A 17,697-nucleotide genomic window follows, 5' to 3' on the forward strand; every position below is an offset into this window, starting at 1 on the left:
AGTGGGGCTCCATGCATCCGGCGGGGTTCCGCCATTTCGCCTGGACGTGTTACTTCAGGCGCTTGGTCCCTGAAGTAACATGTTGCAATTGAACACGTGCAACCTCCTGAACGGCAGGGAAGAACTTCTGGCTCTCAAATCCACCACCATCACCACAGCTGCTTGCTTCCCTTGCGCTCTGCCGCCGCTTCCATTGCGCCCTGGCTTCACAGTCTGGCTCCACAACGACCACGTCCTCGCATGGAGCGCTAGCTCCTTTCACCGCGCCACCAACACTTTCCTCCTCCTATAGCTTGGGCGAGCCCGTCTAATCAGCTACCGTCGTCATTGTCGTCAAATCAATCGGGTTGAATTAAAGGTCACAGTTGATGAAGTAACACGGGCCGCCCAGCCTTCCACACGTACCGTACAACGGCCACGACACCTGTCGTCCACGCCAGAGACCCCGGGTACATTACACGTCCACTCCTCCACAAAGCACATCAACACCTTTTTCGCGTCAGTCGTACGGGCGTTGGCCCAGCTACGGTAGCTACATCTAGGGAACTAGACAGCTCTAATATCGTTACCCGTCAATCAATACGCACGCGGCACGGCTGCCTGGCCGCATTGGCGGACCCGGCACCTATTCGTTCAGCCTCACACACGCACCTCCGCCGGAAGCACCCCCGCTCCTTCCCTTCCGTGCACACAGGCCAGGCCGGCCCACATGCGGCACACCCCGCCGCTGTGTGTATGTGAGAGAGAGCCCGGCAGGCCGCGCAGTCCCCTCGTGCTCACTGCGCCTCCTGCTGCTGCCCCAGGCCGGTGGCTGCTGCCAGGTCCGCCGCCAGCGCCTTGGCAGCCAGCCGCGTGCTGGAGCGCGTGCCGCTCACAGCCGCCGCCGGCCCCGCCGCCGCCGCCTTGCCGGGCTTCACCGCGGGCGCCGCCTGCGCAGGCGCAGCAACAAGGAATGCTCGATGGCAAAACAAAAGGAACGGGTCGGGACCAGGGAGGGGTGTCGGGCTAGACTCCCTACGTCCCGAATCCCGATGTGGCCGTGCAAGCTGACCGTGCGCGGAGGACCGCAACCATGGCACGCGGCACGATGGCACTCCTGCTGTGGCGCCCTGAACCCCCCCCCCTCGCCTTAACCTCCGTACCTCCCAGCCTCCCCCCCGCTCATCCCAACCCTCACCTTTGTCCGGCGGCTGAACTCGGGCATGCTCGTGAGCTGCCGCTGCTGCAGCGGCGCACGTGACGCCCTCGCCGCCGCCGCCGCCGCAGCAGCAGCAGCCGGCGCGGGCAGCTCCTCCCGTGGTGGCCGCACCGCCGGCTTGACGGCACTCGCCATGTCGGGGACGGCGGCCGCCGCGCGGCCCTTGCCCGCTGCCGCCGCAGCTGCAGCGGCCTCCGAGGAGGGGCCGGGAGTCGCCGCCGCCGCCACCGCCACCGCTGCGTCCTGCTTCTGCGCCTCCGGCTCCGCGCACAGCTTCTTGGAAGGCGACTCGGGCGCGGTCTCACCATCGGCTGCGGAGTGGGCGACGAGGACCGAGGAGGGGCAGAGAGGGTGTGCAAGTAAGATAGGGCACGGGGCGGCAAGGTGTGTGCGGCCCGGCGCAGCCCCCGACGGCGCAGCCCCCGACGGCGCAGCCCCCGACGGCGCAGCCCCTGACGGCGCAGCCCCCGACCTCACGACGCAATCCCGGCAGCACCCAGCACAATCAGCACGCTCGGCACACACAATCCGTAGCTTTCGCAAACATCACTAAACTGGAGTCGCGGGACGCACCCGATTTCCTGCACGACTTGGACGGCGAGCCAGTGGGCGTCCCGGGCTGCGGCGCGCGGCTGCTGTTGGAACCGGAGCGAGACGCTGCACGCGCCCCGCGACCAGCACGCGCGGGCACAGCCGCAGCCGCTGCTTGCCGCCCCTGCTGCAGCTGCTCCTCCGCCTCCCGCGCCACCGGCTCTGGCTGTGTGGGCTGCTGCGACAGCTCCAGCACCGGCAGCGCCGCCGCCTCCACACCCGAGCTGCTCTGGGGCAGCGGCGGCGGCCCTGCCGCCTGCTCCTGCCCCTCCTCCTTCTCCGCCTCCTTCTGCTGCGGCTGCAGCGCTGCCGGCGGGGCGGTGGCCAGGGCGGCGGTGAAGAAGCGCCGCGCCTCGGGCGTAATCTTGCTGAACACGTAGGCTTGGAAGGAGCGCCCGCTGCCTGTGTGCGCATGTGTGCGGGTACAGGCACTAATCAGGATAGGCGTGCGCCGGCACAGGGGGGAATCTGGGAGGTAGCACGCAGCGGTCGCACGGGGCTCTGCTTCGGGGAGGAGAGTGTGAGACGGCAGGCGGGGGCAATGACGGCGAGAGAGGCGCCGCGGGTGGACGGGTGGGTGCGGGGCTGGTGGGTGCGGGGTGCCATGCCAGCCCCACCTGACACAGCCCGCACCCGCAGCTACTGAATACCCCCCCCTCCCCCCGGGGCCTCACGCCATTCCTGACACGCGCCTGACGAGGACGCCCACCCCCTTCCAGATGCCCCGAAACCTCCGCACCACCCAAGGCACGCGACAAGGAGGCCCCCAGTCCACCCACCGCTCAGCCCCCAGCCAACCCACCGCTCATGCTGACGCTGAAGGAGTTGATGAGGATGAGCGGCCCGAAGCCCATCTCGCGCATCACCGCCGCCGGCTCCTGGCCGCGCATGGCGCGCTGCACCACCGCCACCGCCTGTCCCGGGGTTGGAGGGGTGAGGGCGTGGGTGCTTTCCGCCAATTGCGCCAGTAAGAGCAATAATTGGAGACAGGTTGATGTACAGCATCCAGAAAGCTGAACAGGCGACCGCAGGTGTCTAGCATGAAGAAGCAGCAGCCGAGCGTTGCAGCAGCCGAGCAGTTGCAGTGTGGCCGGAGGGGAGAAGGGCAGGGCGACGCCTCCGGGCCCTCCCCTCGCCCTTTATAGCTTGTGCCGGGCAGTGTCGCTCACCCGCAATGATTTGGACTTGGCGAACAGCTCCCCAAAGGCGCGTTTGCCGCTGGCGGGCACGCCCTCCCAGAACGAGTAGGCGTGCGTGGCCGGGTCCAGGCTGGCGAACTGCGCGCGTGTGGGTATGTGTGTATACATGTGCATGTGTGTGTATGTATATGTGTGTGTTGAGTGAGTAAGGCACAAGGGGAAAGGGTTGACACTGCATGCAAATGCGCACGGAGCGAGTGTGTGGGTGACGGATGACGGGTGCAGCGGCGGCCGATGCGTGGCAGTGCGGGCGCGGCGGTGCCCGTGGTCGCTGGCTGATTGGCTGTGCTGCAGCCCCGCAGACCCGGACAGACGCCACGCGGCCCGCGGCCTCAGGCAGGCGGCGGCCTCAGGCAGGCCTCTCACCTTCTCCACGGGCGAGCAGTGCACCGGTGGCACCGCCACGCCGGCCGGCAGCACCTCTGCAGGACAGGAGGAAACGCGACGTGCAGCCACGGAGTGCATATACCGAACAGAGAATTCGGTGTGGGTTGTTGTGAGCAGTGAGAGCCGGGTTAGGCCCCGCGTTGCCCGGGAGCAGGTCTGCAGCAGGCAGGGGCAGGCCCGAGCCCAAAGCCAACACGAGACCTCACCAGGCCCTGGGCCCAGGGGCCCTTTCGTAAGCCGGCCAGCGCCAAACGGAGCAGGACTCACCCTTGGTCACCAGGTTGCCCAGCACGTGCTGGCAGAACGCCGCGGCCTTGTCGCACTTGACTTTGTCAAGCTCCACGCCCCAGGTGCAAGGCACGCCATGCGACACCATGGCGTGCAATAGCGGCCTGCAGCGGTGGTCGCGAACCGAGGTTGGGCCCCACCTCTCGAGGCATGTAAGGATCGAGTATGCTATTGCGAGCGTATTCTTACCGTCCGAGGCCCGCGCCGATATCAATGAACGTGCTGCGGTGGTCAAGACCCGTGTTGTGCGCCAGGCACTCGAGGATTTTCTGCATCCCTCCTTGCGTAATGCTTCCATATAGTCCTTCTACTCCCTCGCCTCCGCCCAGCTTGTTCTGCGAAACGCGCGCAGAATTAGAACTTGCTTGAAAAAGCACCACAGCTGCAGCACCCATTTGTACCTCAAAAGATTGCATCAGTCCATATAGAGCGTCCACGCGGGGGCCACCGCCCTTCTCGCTGTTTTTCCGCGGTGGCATGTTTGCGCAAGCAGAGTCAAGGCTAGGCGTAGGAGGTCAACTGGTGTCAGCAGGTATTGTGGACAGGGTTGCAAGGCCTCTGATATTACTATAGATTATGTATGACAAGCTGAGGGGCCTGGAAACGGTGAAAAGCCTTTGAAATCCGAATCCCATTGCATGCGACCTGGCGCCAACTGACGGCTACTCAGCGGACTAGTGTCGCGCAACCTGTCCAGCAGCAAATGATAATTGTTGCTCTTTAGTACTCGCTCGCCCGCACGGCTGCGCTGTCGCGCACGGTTGCGTGTGCCGCAGGCGTCTACCCAGTCCCTCCCTGTCCACCGCTGCCCACACCAAGACCAAGTCTCACCGGTGGCCTTGGCTTGTTGGCCGAGCTCACACACAGCGCGACCACCAAGCCAAAAGAACCACACCTGCGTCTCATCCTCGTGCTACCCTAGTGGCTGATCACATACGGGCCTAAGCTGCTTTGCTCCCCGTTAAAGCAAGGCGTCACCACAATAGCACGCATAATCCGCTCGAACGTGTGTTCCACTGCCGTGCACACTCTGGCATGGCACACACTCGCATGGACACGCGCCACCCCCCGAATCCCAAGCGGTGACCGCCACCATTCAACCTCCACCTCTTGTAGCACTCTTCATCCCCCAATCCCCAAACCCACACACACACTCACACGCTGCACATGCCAGCACTCCCACAGCCATTGTATTCTGGCCAGCCCTCAGGCAATGGTGCCGGGTCGCCTGACAGCCCCCCAACCCCCGGTCAGACTTCCCAGCGCTTCTTCTTCTTGCCGCCAGCACTCCCTCCTCTTGCCGCCAGCACTCCCTCCTCTAGCGCTTCTGCTTCGTCGCCAGTGCCTCATCCACCGCCGCCAGCAGCGACCGCGCCGCGCCCTCCGCGTCGGCCTGTGCGAAGATGGCTGAAACCACCGCAATGCCTGTGTGTGTGTGTGGGGGGGGGGTGTTTGGGTGGCGGGTTGTAAGTACCAGCCCAAGCTAAACCAGACCGAGCCAGGCTAGCGGGGTCACATGCATAGTTCAGACGACGGCGATGATGCACAGGCGCAGTGTTGCACTGGGGAATGAGTGGGCGGGTGTAGCATGGGAGCCAAAGGCCGGAAACGAGTTCTCGAAGTAAGAGGGAGGGGGATTGGTTGTGGGGTCTAGTGGCGCTGGGATCAGGACAAGGGAGCAGGAGTGCACGGGTGTATGCAGACCGAAGAAAGGAGTCAAGGGTTCCGAGTAGAACAGACGCGCCCGCGCCCCCGCATTCCTGCGAGCCACCCACCCGCGCAGCCGGCGTTGACGCAGTCTCCCGCGTTGGCGGCTGACACGCCGCCAATGGCCACGATGGGCAGCGGCGCCGCGGCGGCCGCCACCGCCTCCAGGCCGCCCAGTCCGATCACGTCCGTGTCCTTGGTGCCTGTCGGACCATTCGTGCGGTGGATTGGATCAACGCAAGGGAAGGAGGCCGTGTGCGTGTGTACGCTAGTGAGGTGGGGCCCAGGCACCGCAGCCCTCCTGCCTTAACCCATAACCCGCCCCCGGCACTCGTCCGGCATGCCATATTCATGACCACACACCTATACTCACACACACACACACACACACACGCATGTACGGCGCCCCGCCCTCCGGCCCCCACAGCCCCCCCCTCTCACCGGTGGGCAGCACCGCCCCCGCCCCCAGGTAGTCGGCACCGGCGGCCCGGGCGGCGGCGGCTTGCTCGGGCGTCTTGACGGACACACCCAGGATGCGGGATGGGCCTGCAGCACCCGCAGCAGCACAATGCAACGATGGGGGCATGGCACAGGGTTGGGAGAGTGGCCCGTGGATGAGGTGAGGTGGTGAGGTGCCGTGTGATTGGGTTGCACTAGGCCGTGCCCGATCATCACCGTGCTGCCGGAACTGGTGGGGTTAAACCCGTGCCCCTCCTCTTCCTGCCCCTCCTCTCCGCTGTCCTTCGGCTCCATTCCCCTCCCCTCCTCGCGTGTTGTACTTTCCTCCTCAGCTTCCCACAACCCTCCCCACCTCCCCCTCCTCCCCTCCCACAGCCCTCCTCTCAAGACCCCGGTATGTGCCTGCTATTCCTACTGGACGTCGGCACTTCATACTCCTGTTTCATCAATCACTCCGTTCTCCATGAACGGCTACCCCCTCCAAACCGGCACGCTCGCACACCCACACACGCACACCCACACCCACACACCCACACACCCACACACACACACGCACACGCACACACACACACACACACACACACACACACACACACACACACACACACACACACACACACACACACACACACACACACACACACACACGCACGCACCGATCATGGCCCGCACCACCGCTGCCGGCAGGTCGGACTGCCCCACGTGCACGCCCTCCGCCCCCACCGCCAGGGCCACGTCCACGCGGTCGTTGATGATGAGCGGCACGCCGTACGCCCGGCACACCTGAGGCGGTACAGGCCCGTACAGGCCCGTACAGGGCAGTGCAAGTCAGTACAGCACATGTGTCGTAAGCATTTTCACTGCAGTGCACGTGATGGATGCGACATGCAGCGATTGCCGTGGCTGGGTGTGGCGTGTAAGCGTGCGTGTTCACGGCGCTCCCCGTTCGCATGCACTCTCCCCAGGCCTCAGCAGGCCAGGCTCCAGCTGCCAACCCTCAGCTGCTACCCTCTCAGCTGCTGCCCCCCCCCCCCCCGCCCATACCCCTTCCTTGACTATTGGGACCTATTTCGCTGGGCTCGGGCACATAAACCGCCCTCCCTGCCTGTGCTCCGCTAGTTTAGCTTGGTTTGGTTTAGTTTGGGGTGGTATTTACAAACCCCCCTAAAACCACACACAAAGAGCCCGACCCATACCTTGAGTGCCGCCGCCGCCTCCGTAAAGAAGTCTCCGCCGTCAATGTCCTTCTCCCGGATCTGCAGGATGGTGGCGCCGCCGCGCACCGCCGCCGTCACAGCCTCCAGCAGGCTCCTGCAGTTGTGTGAGGGCGTGAGAAAGTGTGGTGTGTCCATGTGTGAGTGGAAAGTTGGGTTCAGAAAGTATCACCACCCGCCCCCTCCTTCCCCTGCTCCCCCCCTGAGGCCGCACCTGCCGGCCTTCTGGTTGCAGTGCGGGTCGGTCACCGCATACAGCCGCAGCTGCCGCGTCAGCAAACCCAGATCCACACGGCCCAGCGCCCCCGACCCCGCCCCCGACCCCGCCCCCGGCGCCGCAGGCGGCGCGATGGACACGCCGGCAGTCGCCGCCGCCGCCGCCGCAGACGCTGCTGCGGGCGCGGGCGCGGGCGCCAGCACGGGCAGCATGTGGAGGTGGTGGAAGGGGCGCTGCACGCCGGAGCCCAGGGCCAGCGGCGCGGAGGCGCGCAGGGCCTCCAGCAGGGCGGCGCGGGCGGCGGCCACGGCGGGCAGCAGCGGCAGGCCCTTGGCCAGCTCGGCAGCGATGGCGGAGGCCAGCGTGCAGCCTGGGGGGTGTGGGAAGGGGTAAAAGGGCGTTACGGTTGTGTCTGGAAATGTGCTGGGCTGTACTGCAGATTGTGTTTTGTGTGTGTGTGTGCGGGGGGGGGGTGGCAGCCGGGGAGGCACGACGGAAGTACGGCGTCACGGCGTTGGCGCGAGAAGCGTAGGCACGGCGGAGGTGCAGGAGCAGGTGCAGGTGTGGGCCATAAATGCACGGCGGCGTGAATGAATTGCAGCGTCGCGGCAATGGCGCGAGAAGCATGGGCATAATGCAGGCACAGGAGCAGGAGCAGGGGATGGCGGGGGCAATAGGGGTTATAACGGGCTGCAGCACGGCTGGCGGCCTCACCCGTGCCGTGCGTGTTGGCTGTGTGGATCCAGGGGCCGCGGAACTCGTGCAGCGTGGATCCATCATACAGCACGTCCACGGACTCGGCCACAGGATCCAAAATCCCGGATCCAGCGGCGCCATCATGGCCGTTGCTGTTGGCGGTTGGCTGCGGCGGCGGCGGCGGCGGGCGCAGGTGGCCGCCCTTGACCAGGACCGCGGCGCAGCCGGTCATGGCCTTGGGGAGTGGGGGGTGACGTGGCGCGGCGGGGCAAGACGAGGGCAAGACGAGGGTCATAAGACGAGGTGCGAGGGATTAAGAAGGGTGTGGACTCCCCGGTCGGGTTACACCCGGCCCCCCAAGGTCCCAGGCCCCGGCCGCCTCCCCAACAGAGCCCACAACAGAGCTGCCCCACTCCCGTACATTCCCGTACATTCCCGTACATTCCCGTACATTCCCGTACATTCCCGTACATTCCCGTACATTCCCGTGCATCCCGTCGGTCGGCAGTGCAAGACCGGTGCCTGCCCAACGCCCGCCCGCCCCAGTCACCCAACCGTACCGATAGTCCGGTATCCACCCCATCCATGCAGTCCCCACTCCAGCATCCCTACCCTACATATCCACCTACCCCATGTCTACCCCCCATGTCTACCCCCCCCCCATGCACCACCCACCCACCTGCAGCTGCTGGGCCGCCCGCCGCATGCCCTCCACGTCCACAATCTGCTCGCCGCCTGGGGACCACCGCGCACACACGTGCACATCCGTTTCACTCATAACGGCACGAGGGCCACGCGCACGCACGCACATCCCCGCGTTAAGGCGCAGAAATACACAGGGACGTGAGCGGCAGCGGCGGCAAAGTCCAAGTCATCAGCTATCATTGGTCAGCCTCCCAATTCCCAAACCCGCCCAACCCGCCACGCACCCAGCAGCGCCTGCGCCTCTGGTAGGTTGGGCGTCACCAGGCTGGCCAGCGGGATGAGCTGCCGCAGCAGCGCCGCCGCCGCGCCGCCCTCCGCCAGGGCGTGGCCGCTGGTGCTCACCAGCACGGGGTCCACGACCAGCGGCAGCGCGTGCCCGGCGCCGCGGTACTGCCGCACCGCCTCCGCCACCACCGCCACGCACTCGGCGTTGGGCAGCATGCCCGTCTTCACCGCGTCCGCGCCAAGGTCTGTGAGGTGTGTGTGTGTGTGTGGGGGGGGGGTTACATTCATGATTATTTAAGAAGTGAAGGCGTAGACAGGTACAGTAGCATAGTAGACGCGTTGTTACCGATGTGGGGGGGAGGGGGTGGGGGCAGCCATTCATGCGAACGGTGTGTATGGGAGAGAAGCGGGGGTCGTTCATTCCAGAACCCAACGGAAGGCAAGGGCAGATGCTTAACAAGTGCGAAGGGAGCGGCGCGCGCGTGTCTTTGTGTGTGTGCGGGGGGAAGGGTGAGTGCAGCGGACAGGGAAACACCAGAACCCCCAAGAGCCTTGCTCACGGGCCCTCGCGGGCTCTGAAGTTGGGTTTGCAGAGACCCCGCCTCCCCACCCCCAGCCCCCCGCTAGCGCTCTCACCGCCCAGTACGGCGTCAATCTGCCGCCGCAGGAAGTCGGGGGGCACGGGGTGTACGGCCGACACGCCGTGTGTGTTTTGTGCTGTCAGCGCCGTCAGGGCGGTCATGGCGAAGCCGCCGCGGGACAGGATCGCCTGCGTGCGTTGGGGGTTACATTCATAATTATCTAAGAAGTGAAGGCGTAGGCCCCGTGGGGGGCGGGTTTTTAGCGCCATTCCCAGTGGGGGCGGGGATTTCCAGCCCACTCCAGGCCGACAACTGCTCTTGACGGCTCCAGCGCATCCAATACACACACTTGTAGCTGCACCGCGCCCAAAACACACACACCTGATGCTGCACTGCGCCCAACACACACGTGTGTGGAGCTGCACTGCGCTCGGCGACCAGGCGGCACCGCATCCACGTCAGCAGGACCGTACGGCGTGACTGCCGCCCTACCTGACCCACCCTCCCCACCCACCCACCTTGATGTCAGCCTGGATGCCGGCGCCGCCGCCCGAGTCCGACCCAGCGATGCTCAGCACGCGCGGCAGGGACGCGCTGCCACCGCCCGTACCAACCGCCGCCGTACCAACCGCCGTGCCAACCGCCGCCACGGCGGCAGAGCCGCCAACCGCCGCCGCCGCCTCCCCGGGCCGCTCCACTCCAAACAGGAAGGCGCGGATCTCGGCCCAACCGCCAACCGCCTCGTACAACGTGCCCGCCGGCACGCGGCGCGGATCCAGCGGCGCCGCCGCCAGCGGCAGGATCCGGACCCCGAAGCGCCGGCACACGCGCCGCAGCAGCGCGTTGGATCCGATTACGACTCCGAAATCCGAATCCAGCATCGCGCCCAGGTCGGACGTGGAGTCGCCCACGTACACCAGCGCCGCCGGGTTGCTGCTGGATCCAGAATCCGTGGATCCATCTGCCGCTGCCGCCGCTGTGGAAGCTGCAGGAAGGCGTGCTCGCAGCTCCGCCAGCGCGGCGCGCTTGTCGCGGGCACTCTGCACGCGCTTGGTCAGCGCGCCGGTGGTGAGGCCGGAGCCGTCGAGCTGAGGGCAGGGGGGGGGGGGGTACATTCATGATTAGTTAAGGAAGTGGGGGGGGGGGGGGTTACATTCATGATGATTTAAGATTCACTTGAAGGCCCGCGGGGGGCGGGCGGCGGGGGATTGTAGATACCAGCCCAAACTACTCGTGTGAACGGCTTATATCAAGCATCGGGGGTGCACGGATGCCGGTGAAGCAGGGTGCGAGGTTGCGTTAAGGCTTCAAGGATACAGAACATGCATATCGTCGTCTCCTCCCCTGCCGCTCCACCTCCCACTCCACCTCCCCCTCCAGCACGCTCCTCACCTCCCAATCGCCCCCCCCCTCAACCGCCCTCCCCCCAATCACCCACCCACCCCCCAATCGCCCTCCCCCTCAAAACTCCACATCCTCCCGGCCACCCGTCACCACCTGCAGGCTGTTGCACAGCAACTCCACCGCCGCCGGCCCAGCAGCCGCCGCAGCCGCAGCCGCCGCCTCCCCCTCGCCCGCCAGCCGCACCGGCAGCGCCCCACTGCTACTGCCGCTGCTGCTGCTACTGCTACTGCCGGCGGCGGCCGACAGGGCCGCGCCCACATACACGTCGGACCAGTTGACTGACAGCACGTGCACGGGGATGCCTGCGCGAGGCGGGGGCGGGGGCGGGCAGCGGGGTTGGGCGAGAGTGTGCATGTGCCTGTTTGCAAGCAAGCGGTTGTGCGGCACCAACGGGACACGGACGGCGAGTGCATCGGAGCCGTAATCGCAGCCTCGAGCCCTTAACACCTGGTCTCCCCGCGTTCGCTTTCAGGCGCAACAACAATCAGCCGTACAGTCGTACACTCCCCCACAACTGTAATCAGTACGCACTACGTACAGCCGCCCACCACCTCCCACCCCCACACACACACACGCACGCACCTCGGCCCAGTGCCCCCGCCAGCACCTCCCGACACTGCGGCCGCAGCTGCAGCCCCGCACCCGCCGCCGCCACCTCGGCAGCTGTTGAGCCTGCGTGATGGAACATTACCACAAGCAGGCGGCAACACGTGGCAACACACCGAGCTAGCGGCTCACAGCAAGACGCCGCACGCGCACCCGCACCCAAAGACGGTGGCTTGGTCCTTCCCCACTTTGCCAACGCAAGGACCAGCGTTCCCGCCCCTTCCTAGGGTCCCCACTGCCTTCCTCCCGAGCCTCCTGCCGCCCGTTCTGCCGCCCCCTCCCACCCGCTCACGCCTTCCCGCCCCCAATCGTCGAGCATGATTTGCTGTTCATCAAGATGGTCTACCGTCTATTACTTCCGTTAACTAATCACGAATGCAACCCCCACCCGACCCTCCTGCCGCCCCTCACCCCTCAGGATGCCGCACTCCTCCACGGGTCCGTTCATGGCGGCGTCAAAGTCCGACAGCGCCGCCAGCAGCGCCTCCAGACCGGCGGCGTCGTAGCAGGTTGCGTCAGGGGCCTGGCGGGCGGGCGGGCGGGCGGGCGGTCGGGGTACAGACATGATCAGCTAAGACGCGAAGGCGTAGCCAGGAACAATACAGCAGCGGGGTTGTTATCGGGCGGGCGCGTGGGGAGGGAACGGGGGTTCGAATGTGAGGGGCGGCGAGGGGGTACAGCGGGCCGGTGAAGAATGTGGGGAACGGGGGTTTCAGGCAATGGTTACTTCGCGTGCGGCGGTGTCGAATGGGCATTACCTACTTAAATGCTTAAATGCGAATGGGGGAAAGGGTATTAGGTGGAAGGATGAGTGGGCGGGGAGGGGGTGAAGCGGGCAGAAAGCAGAGAAGGGAGAGAATGCGGGTTACGGGCATTGGCTACTTGGCATGCGGCAGTTTCGGATCGGCGCAATGGGTGGCACACTCCGTAAACTCGCAACCCCTCTCCACCCCATCCCAACCGACACCCACCCTCCCGACCTCCCGGCGTGTCAAACCCGACACGGCGCGCTGACCGCACCCCCGCCCCCACCCCCTTCCCCTCTCACCCCCTCGGGCAGCAGCCTCCCCAGCAGCTCCCCCTGAGCCGCAACGTAGGCGTCCGCCAGCCGGGCTGACGTGGCAGACACCCAGGCCGCGTCGCCGGCAGTAGCGCGGCCCTGCAAGACAGTTTGGTCCAGGTTGGAGGGTGCGGGTGAGGTGGGGTTAGCAGGCGTGGTCAAGCGGTTAGGCCCGGGTCCCGGGTAACACAAACCCAAATGCGCGTCATTCCATACAATGAAACCTCCCCACACACAACTCCGCGTCTTGCTAATGAAGCATGAATGCATACTCCCGCAATGCATGGACGCAATTCCCCCTGCATCTCTTCCCTCCCTCCGTCCCGCTCAGCCACTCACCGGCTGCCCCGCCGCCGCCGCCGCCAGCCGCATGAGGCCGCCGATGGTGTCGCGGGCGGTGCACGTCTCGTCAAAGTCCACCACCAGGGCCGAGAAGCGGCCTGCACACACATACATACCGGATGGTAAGTAAATGGCAGCTGAGCAGCAGGTATGCGGGGTAGTTTTAGGGAACATCCGTCGCGTTGCTGCATCGCACATACAGTCTTTGCGCTTGTTTCTCCATGTGCCCTTTAGCACAGGCGGGCAGTGGTGGTGGTGGTGGCGGTGGTGGTGGTGGGGTGGCCTGCATGTGCTGGGGTGCTACGGCCCGTGCTGACTGGCTCGCGTGCTGACTACCCCGCTCGCACGCGCCGGGCCCGCCCACGGCTCTTGTGTCTTCCAATCGCATGCACACACAACACACACACACACACACCTCCTCCAACATCCCGTACACGCACAGTCCCTCCTCCCTCTCTCTACTCTCCCTTCCTCCCCACCCTCCCTCCCTCCCTCCGGCTGCCCCCCCCCTCTCCCCGCCACTCCCTCTCCCCCCTCCCCTCCGCACTCACGCGGCGGGGGGCTGTAGGGCTGCGCCGCGAAGAACTCCGCCTCCAGCTGCATGGCGCGCCGGTACAGCGCCAGCAGCTTGGCTGGGGGGGGGGGGGAAGGGGTTACATTCATGATTACTTAAGGACATGGGGGGAAAGAAATGTGGAGGGCGGAGGTGAGAGAAGGTTGGAGAGGTGGGGCGGTGGGATGGAGGCGGGGAGGTGAGGGGGAGGACTAGCGCACCGGCGCACAGCGGGCAACGCAACGTTACGCAACGTACCGTACCAACGTACCAACGTAACGTACCGTAACTCCATGGACGGCTAAACCCTTCCTCCATTTAATCATAACTGCTTAGCCCTTCACCCCTTTTTCTGGTTGGGCAGCGACTCCTTGCACCTATTTCTTTGCATACCGCAACCGCTTCCATCCCCCACACACGCACCCTTGTCTGCGCCCTTGCCCGCCAGGCGCTCGAACATGCGCTCCTTCAGACCCGGCACCGACTGCGGGGGAGGCAGCGGGGCGGGAGGCAGTGGGGCGGGGTGAGGGGCAGTGGGGCGGGAGGCAGCGGGGCGGGAGGCAGCGGGGCGGGGGCGGTGCCGCACCGGCTGTGGCGAGGCGCGGCTGGAAGGTGGCAGTCGTGAGCCGCAGTACACCTCAGCCCCTCCTTCCTGCGAATCGCACCCCCCCTCCTTGCCACAGCATAGGCCGCGATCGCCTCCTCGCTCTTTTGCATCGGGCTCGGTGTAGTTTGGGCTGGCACAACCCTCCCACACCCCCTCCCAAACACAGCCACCCACAGGGGCCCACCCACCCACAGGGACCCACCCACCCACAGGGACCCACCCACCCACCCACACCCACACCCACACCCACACCCACACCCACACCCACCCACCCACGCACCCACCCACCCACCCACCAGGTACTCCTGGGAGGAGTAGGTCTTGACCCACTCCCAGTAGTCGTGGCACGGCGGCGCCTGATCAGGCGCCTGCGGGCCGTGTGCGCCCGCCAGCGCCGCCCCCAGGAAGCCGTACAGGCGGGCGCACGGCAGCATGGCCGCCAGGATCTCGGCAACGCTGCCGTCCTGTGGGGGTGGGGAGGGGTTGCGTGGAGGCAGGGTCAGAGGAGCGCGAAGATGAAGAACAGGCGCCGTATCGCAGGGGAGGGGCTTGCGGTAGGGAGGTAGGGCGGGGGTCCCCGGATGGTGGAACGACACACGCCACGTGTAAGCCACGATCACCGCTTGCGCAGTTGGCATACACGGCGGGGACCCTCTCCATTGTACTTTCCCACTTTTCTAGCACGCGCACCCACACAGACGCACACGCCCCCATCTTCAACCCCCACCCCCGTTTAGTTTGGGCTGGTATCTACAACCCCACCTGTCCGCCCGCGTCCGCCACGTCCATCAGGAAGTCGGTGTAGGCCTTGGTGGCGGCGCTGGGGCGGGTGCCCGCAACCGTCATGTCCACTCCCCACCTGCGGCGTGCGGCGTGTGGCGTGGGGTTGTTGGTTGTTGCTATGCTGATGAGGTCCACATCTTGTTGTTGATGACAGGCGGACAGGCTCAGGAGCAGCATGCCACCAAGCCAGGCGTGTATGACACGTGCACGCCGCCTCAAGCGGGCTCCAGGCACGCTCTTCCCCCCGCCCCCGCTTATACTGCCCCCTTCCCACCCAATCCCACCCAATCCCACCCACCCCCACCCCCAAAACACAAACACGCACGCACACACACACACACACACACACATACACACACACACAACCACCCCCAAAACACACACACAAACACACACACACAAACAAACACACACACACACACACAGACACACACACACACACAGACACACACACACACATACACACCCAACCAAACACGCACGCACACGCACTTTGCGGCGTAGCTGCCGTGCAGCTGCAGCTCCTCGTGCACGCCGCGCAGCAGCCCCGTCAGGTCCTCAAACGTCTGCTCGTCCAGCGCCAGCGCCTTGCTGAGCGCGATGCCGTAGGCGCGCGCGAAGTAGTGCAGGAAGTAGGCGTCCTGGCGGTGTGTGTGTGGGGGGGGGGGGCGGGGGAACTGTAAGGAGTGGGGAGGCGTGGGGGAGGAGGAGGCGTGGGAGGAGGAGTGGCGGAGTGGAAGGAGTGGGGAGGATTGGGGGAGGAGGAGGAGTGGGGGCGGCTGTTTCTCAGCTCACTAACATACGCTCGGGGCGCAGACATGGCGAGGAAAGGTAGGGCAACCCTTCACCGGGAGGACTCTGAAGGTTGGCCCCGTCTCAATCTCAGCCCCCACCCCGCTTTTTCTGGGTCGCAGTTCGCGTTTGAAATAGGCATGACGTCCTGCGCCATCCAAGCCCCCTCCCCTTCCTTGTTCTCCCACCCCCAAAGCCCCGCGCCGCACCTGTGCCACGTAGTGCTGGAATGCCCGCCTGGCAGCCGTGTCAGATGGAGCAGCAACAGGAAGGTAGAGGAAGTCAGGGGGTGTAGCAGCAATGTGGGTCAAAGGTTTGACAAGGGGCAGGCAGCTGCTGTGTTGCGCGAGAGGCGACGCGTGGCGTACTGCCGGCGGTGCCTCTGCCGCCAGCCCCCCGGCCCGAAACGCCGGGAGCTTCAAGCCCCTTCCACGTAATCATTACTCCTTTGTTCAAAACTCACTTGTCGAGCGTGCCCTGTGCCATTCCCTGTACAAACGGGTCATGGAGCGACATGAACACCTCGTGCTGGACATTGTCCCACAGCTCCTTCGCCAAGCCGTCCGTTGCGGGCAGTCCCGCTGCTGGATAGGTTGCCATCGGGCTGGGCTGCCGCCTAAATAATTGTGGAAGCGTGGCAGGAATAGCACTTTGCCCTCTTGGCACACGGCGATAAGCTCGCCTGCTCAAAAACTGCGTAAATAATGATCCGGCAGGTCGCATGTACATGTGCCAAATGTCTCTGCTTAGGCGCTCAGTTGCGACTGACTATGCATGTGCACCCCTAACGCCCCATCTTGCCAAGTTGCCTCAAGTCGCGTCCTGGAACGTCGCACCCGAGTCGCTTTTAGACGTTCCCACTGCAAAAATGGCCCTTGCTCAGAAGTCTGTTGCAATGCGCGCGGGCTCGCGTCGCCCTGTCAAGGTGCGCGCGAGCGCGGAGCCCGCGACTGTGCAGGCACCGCCCGCGCGGGTCGTGGTCAAGGCCCACGGTGCCTACACCGTTAAGGGAACGGTTCGCAAAATTAACGAGGACCGATTCGATGTCAAGGCAAGTTTTGTTTTTGTGCGAGGTTCTTCATTTCCCGCTTGCGTTCCTGCGCTGGTGCGGGCATAGATACTCATAGCATTACGAGACTGCATGAGCCAGGTGGAGGGGAAGAGCTCGGGGACGCTGCAAGTCGGAGTGATGGTCCGCGACATCCGGTCGTCGGCCTTTCGCGCGCCGCGCTGCAGCTTCTCCCAAGGGTTCATGACTGTTTGCTGATGCTCGTCTGTAGTCCCCATCCGGGTTGTCACCATCCCCCAGAGTCGCACCCCCCCCCCCCCCCACCGCCCCCACCCACCCCCCGCCGCACACACATACACATACACACACACGCGCCTCAAACCCCCAAACCCACAGGTGGCGGGCCCCGGCGCCGCGGGTGAGCCGTTCGCCTGGGCCGGCGTGTACGACGGGCACGGCGGCTTCGCCACTGCGGATTGGCTGCAGAAGCGGCTGTTTGGCGTGGTGGAGAAGGAGTGGGCGGCGGGGTTCAAGGTATGTGCGTGGAGGGGATGGAGCGTAGGAGCGGAAGGATTGTGCATGACGGAATGCGGGCGAATGAATGCGATTTCGCACCGCGCCGCGCCCACCACCACACACCACCCACCACCCCACCACCACCATCCCTTGTGTTTCTTACCCCCTCCCTCCCGCCCTCCTTCCCCCCTCCCCTGCCCCCCTGCCTCCCTCCTCTCCCCCCTATCCCTCTTTCCCCCCCTCCTCTTCCCCCTCTGCCCTCCCCTCCAGCCCGAGTACACCATCACCGAGGCCTACCTGGCCGCTGACAAGCAGCTGCTGAGCACCGGCGCCGGCTTCATGGGCATGGGCGAGCGCGGCGTGGGCGGCAGCAAGTGAGGCAGGGGGGTGGACAGGGGGAGAGCTGGGGGGAGGGGAGGGGGAGAGGGGAGGGTGGCGTGGGCGGCAGCAAGTGAGGCGGGGGCCAGGAGAGCTGGCGGGAGAGCTGGGGGGAGAGCTGGGGGGAGGGGAGAGGGATGGGGAGGGGTGGGGTGGCGTGGGCGGCAGCAAAGGGAAGCG

General features: G+C 65.5%; 3 protein-coding genes across 3 annotated transcripts in view; 1 reads left to right on the forward strand and 2 right to left on the reverse strand.

Annotated features, from left to right (window-relative positions):
- Window positions 1-2: 2 nt before the first annotated feature.
- Window positions 3-4,208, reverse strand: CHLRE_08g365550v5 (uncharacterized protein). Its single transcript, XM_043064919.1, has 9 exons — window positions 4,065-4,208; window positions 3,853-3,998; window positions 3,643-3,767; window positions 3,355-3,410; window positions 2,959-3,066; window positions 2,592-2,703; window positions 1,772-2,191; window positions 1,178-1,509; window positions 3-929 (listed from the first exon to the last, which is right to left on the reverse strand). The coding sequence occupies exons 1-9, from the start codon at window positions 4,140-4,142 to the stop codon at window positions 777-779; spliced, it is 1,530 nt and encodes a 509-aa protein (XP_042921920.1). The 5' UTR covers window positions 4,143-4,208; the 3' UTR covers window positions 3-776.
- Window positions 4,209-4,272: 64 nt separating this feature from the next.
- CHLRE_08g365600v5 (uncharacterized protein) lies at window positions 4,273-16,308 on the reverse strand. The gene is made up of 23 exons (XM_043064920.1): window positions 16,078-16,308; window positions 15,824-15,851; window positions 15,315-15,463; window positions 14,802-14,898; window positions 14,336-14,503; window positions 13,856-13,916; window positions 13,431-13,511; window positions 12,877-12,977; window positions 12,526-12,636; window positions 11,889-12,000; window positions 11,454-11,543; window positions 10,965-11,173; window positions 9,986-10,555; window positions 9,523-9,655; window positions 8,886-9,131; window positions 8,636-8,691; window positions 7,975-8,191; window positions 7,258-7,630; window positions 7,026-7,140; window positions 6,486-6,612; window positions 5,812-5,916; window positions 5,439-5,573; window positions 4,273-5,088 (listed from the first exon to the last, which is right to left on the reverse strand). The coding sequence occupies exons 1-23, from the start codon at window positions 16,212-16,214 to the stop codon at window positions 4,982-4,984; spliced, it is 3,528 nt and encodes a 1,175-aa protein (XP_042921921.1). The 5' UTR covers window positions 16,215-16,308; the 3' UTR covers window positions 4,273-4,981.
- A 100-nt stretch (window positions 16,309-16,408) lies between these two features.
- CHLRE_08g365632v5 (uncharacterized protein) overlaps window positions 16,409-17,697 on the forward strand; it is a 5,528-nt gene continuing 4,239 nt past the window's right edge. Inside the window, exons 1-3 of the mRNA XM_043064921.1 lie at window positions 16,409-16,665; window positions 17,020-17,157; window positions 17,410-17,513. Coding sequence (XP_042921922.1) covers window positions 16,483-16,665; window positions 17,020-17,157; window positions 17,410-17,513 — 425 coding nt within the window. The 5' untranslated portion in view covers window positions 16,409-16,482. The remainder of the gene's footprint in view (window positions 16,666-17,019; window positions 17,158-17,409; window positions 17,514-17,697) is intronic.

The sequence above is a fragment of the Chlamydomonas reinhardtii genome, chromosome 8, assembly GCF_000002595.2.
Source record: "Chlamydomonas reinhardtii strain CC-503 cw92 mt+ chromosome 8, whole genome shotgun sequence".
In the NCBI taxonomy this organism is placed as follows: domain Eukaryota; kingdom Viridiplantae; phylum Chlorophyta; class Chlorophyceae; order Chlamydomonadales; family Chlamydomonadaceae; genus Chlamydomonas; species Chlamydomonas reinhardtii.